The sequence below is a fragment of the Poecilia formosa genome, unplaced genomic scaffold, assembly GCF_000485575.1.
Source record: "Poecilia formosa unplaced genomic scaffold, Poecilia_formosa-5.1.2 Scaffold387, whole genome shotgun sequence".
Classification (NCBI taxonomy): domain Eukaryota; kingdom Metazoa; phylum Chordata; class Actinopteri; order Cyprinodontiformes; family Poeciliidae; genus Poecilia; species Poecilia formosa.
Window position 1 is genome coordinate 452915 of NW_006800326.1, and position 10579 is coordinate 463493.

The following is a 10579-nucleotide window of genomic DNA, read 5'->3' on the forward strand; positions in this document are numbered from 1 at the left end:
ATTGATATTTATTGATGATGTCATGGATCCAAATGTGGAGAAAATGGTAAAAGTAGCAATCCTGAAAATACTTTTAGCTTTGGGATGTCGCTGTCAGGATAAGACTTTTTTCACGATGTAATGAGAGGTTTGAGAATCCCTGCTTTACCAGCAGACTAAAGGTTTTTTCTTTTGCATCCTGTGGGAACAGGAAGTGCTCCAGTAGCGCCAACATGTCTGTGCTTCTTGTTCATTTTCTTTAAAGGCCTTTCAATCCCTCCCAGGGACATAACCTCACCAAACTGCATGCATTATTTCAGGTGATTATGGAGTAATTTCTCCAAACACTTTCAGAGCTGCGTCTCAGTATTCATGTTTGTTTAAACTGTGAATTTGTCCCATTAAAGCTGCTGTGATTTATTCCAACAAAGAGCTCAGTAAGTAAATGGGTCACGCTGGTTTCCACAGTTTGTGTCGCATCCTGGTTTTGGGACCGACTGCAGCAGGTTGATGGTTTCCTCTCTGTCTGCTGTGGCGCTGCTGGGCGACGTGTGCAGCTGACAGTTTGGGCTCTCTGGGTCCGGCTGGACCGTCGCAACAAGCTGCCAGGTTCCTGCTTTCACCTTATCTATCAGCCCAACTCAAACTATGAACATTATTCACTCTCGTTTTTCTTTCAACACACCCCAGTGTCCCTCTGAATAAAAAAAAAAAGAAAAAATTTCTAAATATTAAAAGGGAACTATTATGCAAAATTCACATTTTGCACATTTTTGTACTTTCATTTTGGTCTCTTCTGCTTCTAAAAACAACCCAAGCACTTAATAAAACCACCAATCCGATTCTGGCAATACGTTAGTATTTTTTTGTGTCTGGAAAACAAGCCATTTCCAAAATCTCTCAAACCTTGGGTAACACTTTGCCATTGCCAAGCAACCCAGTCCGTTACCTAGCAACCCTAGCAGAGTTCCAGCACGTTTGGTCAGCTGGATTTACCGCTGCTTGCGCTGTACAGTGGCTGCTGAAAAAAAACAAATGTTTTCTTGTTGACTTGCCGTCCAGAAACCACTTGCTGCGTTATTGTTGGTTGAGCAGGAGGTTCCACTGATGCTTTTCAAAGCTATATAGTTGTATAATTGCTTTTATGTTTGCAGCCATTTTTATGTGTGACTACAAACGTTGAGTTGGGGGCGTGGCCAGCAGCAGATTATTTGGATTTAAAGTGACAGGACGCCCTAAAACAGCTCAAAAATACACAAAACTGAGCAGAATAAAATCTCCATCTAAAACGATCTTGTGCAAAAAATTTTATGAAAATGTTTTGTATATATCTATCCTAACCTGTTCAAGGAAGTAAAACAGGCCAGCTTTAAAGAAAAGAGCCAAAAAAAGCACTCCCTGTTTTAACAGACTGATTAATAAGACGCCTGCTCCATCAACCATGAAGTATTTCTTCTAACACAGGGAACAGGACCAACGCTGTCGGCGTTTGTTTGGGTCTGTTTCTACATCATCAGGGTGTCAGGCAGATCCAGCAGCGGCCGTTGATGGAGAACAGAGCCGCTACGTCTCCTCTTCCACTAAACATCCGGATCTCCTTCCTCCTCAGCGTCATTCTGCTACTCCAGCCGTTTAGCAGGGAGTTATTCTGAGCTGAGCGAATGTTACTGGACCTCGGAGAGACTTACTAAATTTGTTGATGATTATTTTGATAATTGATTAATCACAATTAATCTGATTAATCATTTCAGTTACAGTAATGTGTGCAGCAGGTTCTATAATGCTGCATTGTGATGGGGTCTGGCGGCATAAAGAGCCCAGCGGTTCTGATCCGAAACATCAGAGAGCAGCGACTGACCTTTATACTCGGGAGTGAACTCCTTCATCTCAGGAGGCAGAGACTCATAGAAGCGCTGCTCTCTGCTGATCAGAGGCTTACACACAGTGTGGTCATCGTACCGCATCATGCTGCTGTGACCCCCCACCTGCAACACACACACACACACACACACACATGAAAAGCTGCCAGGCATCCTGGATTTACTGAAGTAAACAAAGAACTGCAAAAACACAAAATCTTACCAAGTATTTTTAGTTTAGTTTCCAGTCCAGTCCATCTTAGAAAACTTGAATTAACTTAGAAACAGCTTTTTAGCGAGACACAGGCGTTTGTTTTAAAGGTGACTGTTGTGCTTCCTGGAACATGTTAGGACAGATATAACATGTTCATAATGATTCTTGGATAATGAGATTTCAGTCTGGTCAGTTCTGCCTCTTTTGAGCTGTTTTAGGGCGTCCTGTCACTTTAAATCCAAAGTGAGGTAAAACCAGCTGACCAAACATGCTGGAGCTCTGCTGGGGTTGCTAGGTAACGGGGCTTGGCTGGGACTGCTAGGTTCTGATTTGTGACGTTGGATTCAGAAAGTTTTTTAAACGGTTCATCTTCCAGACACTAAAAAACATTTATTTATTACCGGAAAACAGCTGGAAGGTATGTTTTAAGTGGTTTTAGAAGCATCAAATGTTGCCTTTAGGTTAATAATTCCTTAATATTGATTAATAAAAAAAGGTACTAGATTCACTGGCTGGGAAAAATGTCATGGTTTAAGTGAAATCGTCTGATAATGGAACCAAAACTTTTTCATCAATATTAAGAAATTATTGGCTTAAGACAAGCCGTTATATCTTAATAAAAAGTTACTTATAAGTTAGTTGTGTTTTATGTGTCTTACTTCAAGTGCACTAAGATATTTGCACTAGAAACTAAACTGACTTGGTAAGATATTAGTTTTTGCAGTGTAAAAGTCAGGTTCTTTGTATTCAGGGCTTTTTGTCGGGTCCAGCCCACCTGGTGTACGAAGGGCTCCAGCGAAACGCCTCCATCTTGTGGTTTAGGTACAGCCCCTCCCCCGGTCACCGGCCCCTGTTGCTTACTGTCCATGCTGTTGGGTGGAGGGAGGCACATGGCTCCTGGCGGACGCACCGCAATTCCTGCTGACGAAGAGGACAACATCAAACGATGAAGGCCGATCCGTTTAGAGCCGGTCGCGGCCGGGTCTTACCCTGAACATGGGCTCGGGAGGGGTCGGCACAGGGCACCACGGGCTGCTGGGAGCGCACGCCGGCCCCAGGGGGAGGCGGCGCCAGACCGAATAGCCACTTAATAAAGCGTCTAATGAGATTCCAAACCGCCACCAACAGAATCCTGATGCGCTGAAGTTGGGCCCTGGGGGACAGGATGCGGAGGAACCACCGGAACCGCAGGGTGTCAGTCAGTGGGGGGTCGCCGCTCACTGCAAGGACAGGAAGTGACACAAAGCAGACGCATAATGACTCATATCAGAGAGGCGTTCTCTTTTCTGGTTCCCTAAAAGCTAAAATAATGTGTCCTAAAAACAGAAGGAGGCCAAACACGGTTCCTAGGGACCGCCAGATCCAATTAACTATTTTCTAATGAGAGAGTAGAAAACATCTGAGCAGATGTTCTTCCTCCAGTTGTAGCCTGGAGGAAGAGGTCACCTGACTTCCAGGAGAGTTGACATGTTGACACGTTTAACTGGAGTGGTACGATAAATCGATCTTATCAATTAATCACTTTTTTTGGTTTTTAGTGTTTGGAAAATCAAGATTTTTTTCTCATCATTGAACTCCTTAGGTTTCCAAAGTTCAGAGTGATGTTAGCACGCCGTGGGCCGCCATCTTGTTTTAGTTTCTATCTATTTGGACTTTAAATTCATGTCAGCTCTATGACAAAATATTAGGGCCAGGTTGAGATTTTTTATTTTTAATTCCAAGTAGAAAATCATCAAAATTAACAGAAATACAAGTTTAAAAGCATGATTCTGATAGCAAATAATCTATATAATATACTACAAGTAAAAAATGTTACTTAAATAAATAAAAGTTTCAATAATTTTCTAATTTACTTAGAAATTTTTCTAATTTACTTAGAAATTTTCTAATTTACTCAGAAAATTATTGGGGCTGCAACTACAAATAATTTTAGTAATCAATTATAGATTTAATTTTCAAAAATTCTTTCCCCAGATTTTTAATTTAAAAACTTACATGTATTTGTAGAATATTAGAAATACAATAAAATTTGCAAATAACTAAAGAATTAAATCTTTTTTCTTTTAAATAACAAAATAAACATTTTATTGCCTAATATGCGGCACCAACATTCCTTTTAGTGAAACAAAATCGTGTGACGCTAAATTGATACCATCTTAAGAATTTTGATTAAAACATAATTCACAAAATGTGTTTTTATCTTAAATGCAAAATGTAGACATATTTTCTATATTTTGGCTTAATCACTGTTCTGAATATGTTCTTTCAGCAAATGGCCTTTTTCAGTGTGTATGCTACAGTTAACGGTTAATCGATTAGTTGACGATTATTTTAAATAATCGTTTCAGTTCATAAACAGACATTTTCACAGTTTCTTGTTGCAGAACTTAAGAACCCACAGAGTCCTGATGTTAACCAACATCTCAAACAGCCCGGAGTTAAAGCAATTAGATCCACCAGAACCAGAATTGCATGAGGTGACCAAGTCCAGCCTGTCGTCACAGTAACAAACGCTTTAACACAAACACGACTCTTCACAGGGTGCAAAAATATAACCGCAGCGGAAAAACTCCTGTCAGATCTTAAGTCACAATCTAACCTTGACCAAGCGTGAACCACACACTCACACACACACATGCACACACACACTCACACACACACGCACACCCACACACACATAAACCCAGTCTTTCCCATGAGCAATGCATTTCAGTTAGAGGAGCGATCTGTAAACATCGGGTCACGTCTGCTCTGGGATCAGCAGAACCTCTGAGTCGTGACCTTCAAGGAGCCGCCGTTTATTTTACCGATCTGGAAAGTGTTAGCTTGACAAAACAGCAGCACTGCAACTAATGATTAACTAGTAATGAATGATGAATCTTTTGATTATTCTCAGGGTTAAATCTGATTAAAAATACTGGCACATTCTGCAGATTTCTATTTAACCACTTAAGCTTTTTTTAATACAATATTAGAAGAGTTTATAAAGATTAAGAAAAAAAATGAACCGTTAACAATCTGCATAGAGAGCAGCAGCAGGAGTGCACCGCATGCTGGCTCACGTTTTAAGTTTGATCCGTTCAGGCTCTCTGGGCCTGTAATATAAGTGCTTTCTGTTTAATGCAGCTTAAAAATCTGCTTTAAGCAACAAGAGGTGGTCCAGTAATGATCAAACCAGCAGAAGAAAACCTTGTTGTTTCAATGGAAATAATGATTTTATTCATCTAGCAGCTGGGAAGGTGCAGGACGATATTAACACCATCGTATCGTTTGTTATTTATTGTGATAAATTTCTTATGATAAGAATTTTGATTTATTGCTGTCACAATAAATTCCCATTAATGATGTTTAAAACCTCCTAAAGCTGTACATATTTTTGGGCTTGTTAGTTTTACTATTTTCTCCCATGTTTCTATCAATAAATTTTAAAATATAATTAAATGCAGTTACTGTGTAAAGTTTATAATACAAATTTCACTTCTTTAAGTGACTGGGGTTCTTAAGAAGAGTATTATAAATGGGAATGCTTTGCAAGAGCAGGATTTGTGTTTGTGGGGCTTTAATTCCAGAATCAGTTATTTAGTTGCCTAAAAAAGAAGTAAATAAATAATTTTATTATTATTTTTATCATTAACACAATAAAATCAAAATACTATAAGACTTAAGTCCACATCACCCAATCCTAATTAATGCTGTTTAGTTCTTTATTTATTGTAAATCGTATCGTCATCATGGCCCATGAATGTTTGAGTTGTGAATCTGTCTAAAAGTCCTTTGAGTTGTTGTATGACTACGAAAACTTTATTTAAAATTTATTCCATTTTGCGTTGACATAAAATTACATTTCTGTTACCATTGTGATAACAAAACTCTACTTATTACTTTGCTGTCATCTTTAGATAACTGTGTGGCTGTGACTGAACAGCGCAGCAGTCAGAGTCCCACAAACACAAATATTGATCTGGAGAAACATTCCCATATGGAACAGGTTACGTAAAGACGTGATTTATGTCACCCGGCTGCATGCAGTGACTGCATTTAACTAATTTATTGGTACTCTCATGGAAGAAACGGTGGAGAAAATGGTAAAAAAAAAAAATCAACAATACAGTCAGTTTTATTTTTAAAATATCATTCATTAGAATTTATCGCTACAACAATAAACGAAAATTGTTACTCAGGATGCAAGTTATCAGTTAATGAATTAGTGTAACGTTAACTGCTCCCATCGATTGACTAACGATTAATTGAAAATCTGCCACTTTCTTAAAAATCCGACTTTTCCCTTTTTATCAGGAGGGAAAACCGTCTTTCCAAAACATAAAGGGCTACAGTTTTCATATGCTGAATTAAGAAAAGAAGCACATCATTATATTTTAACATTTTTTGTATGTCAGCTGGATTAGAGACAGACTGAATAAACAGAAAGGTTTGGTTTTCTCTTGTTATTAAACTTAGAAAGCCCTCAAAATCAACGGAGCTTATTGGCATCATGTCTTTTCATGTCATGTCAGTTTTTTTGCATATTGTCCTTTGAGTTGCCGTCATCATTACATCCTCACCTTCTTTAAAAAATCTGTAATCTTTGGTTGAAAAGTTGACGCTGCCTTTAAACTAATAACTTAATGATCTTGTCATGCATTTATATTTCTAAGCAGAACCGCATAAGCTGAATTTTGCATCCCACAACAGACTCCATTTGGACCGGTTCTCTTTCCTGTTCTGGTATGGCCCCGCCATCTTTGTTTCTGTGTCAACTGGGTCTGTTTAAGTATGACCAGCAGCGCCCTCTGATGGATGGGAGAAGCCCAAATGGTTAATTGTTTCCATTCCTAATTGTTACATACTTTTTCAATGATACATTTTCTTGTCTTTGTTGAGCTTTAACCAGCGTTCTGCCATTTTCTGAATGCTTTAGCATCACAGCCACTGAAACATGAATCATCAGGGTAGGTTTGGAGTCTCTCCAACTGGGTAAACATGTTATTGTTATGAGAGGCATAAATATGGCGTCCTTGCAATAATTGGACACAATGAAATTACAGCGATGATTGGAGTTGGATATGTTATGCAGCAGTAGTGAGCAGATCTATTATGCAGAATTGGTACCAGTGCAAAACATGCATCTATTTTTTATGCTGCTAAGGATTAAATGAGGCTGATGACTCACTACTTTCATTGGTCCAGGGGTTTGCAAAGAATTAAAACAGTCAATTAATTTTACAATTAATTTTTCTATAATAATGAATTAGCAATAACCCACTGAACCAAGGAAGAAGAGAGACTAACATGTCAATGCCTTTATTTACACCATATCAACACATCTTCTCTTCAAAATCAATTATATTTCTGGATTTTATGTTTTAAAACTGAACTTTGTTTGTATAAACAGAATCAGGACAGCTGTTAAAATAAGAGCAGATCAATCAGGGAGCGGCAATATGTTCCAACTGTTTAAAGGAAGAATGTACCGCCTGATTCAGCAGCCTCAGCTACTAAATTATCTCTGTGTGTGTGTGTGTGTGTGTGTGTGTGTGTGTGTGTGTGTGTGTGGAGCCCTCGTTGTTTGTGGGTTTCTGTGTCCCTGGGGAATTGATGGAGTGACAGGTGTGTGTCCGGGCTGCTGGAGAGCAAAGGGACGTCCTTTCCTGTGTGTTTACCCAACACACACTGGACTATTTCAAAAATCCAACTGACCTCAAACATATCAGGAGATGATCTCTCCTACTGCTGTAATCTTCATCCTAATATTTTTCCACAAATCATTTTTCTCTCCTTCGTTAAAGTTAAAATAGAAACAGTCTATCAGGTTTTTATTAAACCATGATTTGTTGCTTGGTCTAAACCAACGATCCCAAAAGTCGGTCCTCGAGGGTTTTGGTTCTTTCTCTGGTTCAACACTGGACGGACTTCTTAACTGAAGTTATTTGTGAAAAACCTCACCTATTCATATTTGTTTCTGTTGAGAACATTTAAAATATCTGTAAATAAATGCAGCTCAGGAAATACCCAGACGCATCGCTCTTGATTGGCTGCCGTTAGTAAAGCAGCCAATCTAGGCTCGCCATTCTTGGCTCATGGCGCTGATTTGCTGAACCCCAAAGAATGGAGATCAAACGTTAGCTTCTGCGGTAGCGCCAAGACTATTTTCACTGTGCTTATTAGTGCATATTAAGGAATTATTTAAACTGGCAGCTAAAAGCATTTTAGACGAGTTCTCAACTGTTTGCAGGCCGATGTGAACACCATGGGGTCCACTATGTTTACATATTTGCTTTATATTAAAAAACCATGAAGAACAGCAAACTGCACCTTTTAGGGTGTTTTGCTGCCTGGTAGTCTGGTATGCTCTGTTCAGGAACCAAAATTCCAACATTCATTACATTTTGAGCTGCTCTGTGTAAAACCAACCAAACTAATTGAAAAACCTGTTCTCCTTCTTGCCTGTGGGGGCGCTGCACCAAGAACCACTGAAGGAAACAACAGAAAAACCTCTGAAGATGACAATGAACGCAAGTTCGTTCTTCAGGAAATTTAAACAAAAATGGAGAGGTATCAGATTTTAGCAGTTGTAGGATTTCTCTTTTGTCTTTGGTTAAAAAAGAACACCAACCTTGGGCCTTTTTTCTTGTTGGGGTTAACTTACGCCTTTGTTTTTGTTTTTTTTTCCCCGGATTGCCTTGGGTTTTGTTCCCTTTCTTTTTTTGGGGGTGTTTTTGGTTCCGTTTGTTGTTCCCTTTTGCTTTCAACCGGACCCGGGTTTCCTTTCACCCAACCCAGACCCGGGGTTTTTTGTTTGGGGCAAATTTTGCTTTTTTGATCCGATGATGCGTTCACACCTCCCCAAATGAACTGAACTTTCCAGACAAATGGAGTGCAGTGTTTCCTCTAAGTTTATCTGATGAAGAAGGAAGAGGAGTCAAGTTTTTCTGATGCTCTGAAATGTGTTGCTACTTCATTTTGACGTGATGTTTTCCTTCTGGTAAACTTTCCCTCCTTTTGGCTCCATATCTGCTTGGAGATTGAGAATATTCCTGAATGCAGCAGAAAACATTTCCTGGTTGTTCTCCAGCTCCACAAGTCATTAGGAAATATTTAAGCAGTTGTAGGATTTCTCTTTTGTCCACCAGCGGACCAAACAGGGTTGGTGTGAATGAACAGTTAAAGAGATGCTTAGAGAACCAGACGATCAGTTAATTATGTATTTGACAGGAAAAACTCCCCCTCTCTCTTTACTCCTTCAGGTTTTATTTAGTTTTCCACAAACTGCAGCCAAATGTTGCATCAACTTCTGTTAAAACAAAATCAATGCAATCAGTAGACCTAAATATCCTCTTATTGTATCATATTTTACTTTTATTTACCCATTCCTTGATGGTTTTTTTCAACCAAATTAAATCTATAAAATAATCACAGTGGCTTAGCCAGGCCACAGAAAACCACCTTTCTGTCTTCTTTGTTCTACAAAAAGTCTTCAGCGTTATTAACCTCGTTTCTCAGTACTCTGTCCACCATGCCAACAAACACACAAGCAAAGGTAAAAACAACGTCACGTCTAATCTGACCCCCCATGTCCTCCTTGGTGCGGTGAGCAACCTGATCAGACAGCCAATCAGCTTAGAGGATCTGTGTGAGCATATCTTACATCATCAGCAATCACCGGGACAAAGCCGCCGGTCCGCTTCAGCTCTACAACACTGACAGACTGATTAAGCAGCTATTTCAAACTGACTGACCACAGGGCTGGGTGTGTGTGTGTGTGTGTGTGTGTGTGTGTGTGTGGGAATCCGCCGTCCTTCCCTAAGTCACAGATGAGAGAGCCAATTAGGGACTTCCAAAAATATCCAAGAGTTGAAGTAAACAGTTTTAGTGTTTTTGGAAGAGAACGTTTTCAGAGAACAAATCAGCAGTTTTTAAATTATTATTTTCTTACACCCTTGTCCCTAGTGGGATCAGGAGGGGTGCTGGTGCCTCTCCAGCTAATGTTTCGGGTGAGAGGCGGGGTCACCCTGGACAGGTTGCCAGTCCATCACAGGGCAACACAGACAGACAGGACAAGCAACCATGTTCACACTCACTAAGGAGAATTTAGAGAGACCAATAAACCTGACAGTCATGTTTTTGGACCGTGGGAGGAAACCGGATAACCGGAGAGAACCCACCATGCACAGGGAGAACATGCACACTCCACGTAGAAAGACCCTGGGCAAGGAATCGAACCCAGAACCTTTTTGCTGCAAGGCAACAGTGCTACCTAGTGCACCACTGTGCATCCCACAAATTATTATTATTATTATGTTTAATAAATAAACCACATGTGAAGCTATAAATGTGCATTATTTCATCAGCATCACCTGAAGTACTGAAACTGCAGCAGAGACAGTTTTCTATTTTCGTCGGACTGACTCTGTGAAGAGGTTTGCTGAGGCGTTGCAGGTGTTCAGTACGTCAGAGGAAGAACTTTTCTACTCCTTAAACTCATTCTTGGAGCAAAGCAGGACAGGTTTGACGTCAGCTTTCAGTAAAT

General features: G+C 39.7%; 1 protein-coding gene across 1 annotated transcript in view; it reads right to left on the minus strand.

Annotated features, from left to right (window-relative positions):
• ip6k1 (inositol hexakisphosphate kinase 1) overlaps positions 1-3128 on the minus strand; it is a 17698-nt gene extending 14570 nt beyond the window's left edge. Inside the window, exons 1-3 of the mRNA XM_007575758.2 lie at positions 3042-3128; positions 2828-2970; positions 1767-1964 (exon numbers count right to left, since the gene is read on the minus strand). Of these exons, the coding sequence (XP_007575820.2) occupies positions 1767-1964; positions 2828-2944 (315 nt within the window). The 5' untranslated portion in view covers positions 2945-2970; positions 3042-3128. The remainder of the gene's footprint in view (positions 1-1766; positions 1965-2827; positions 2971-3041) is intronic.
• Between the last annotated feature and the right edge of the window lie 7451 nt (positions 3129-10579).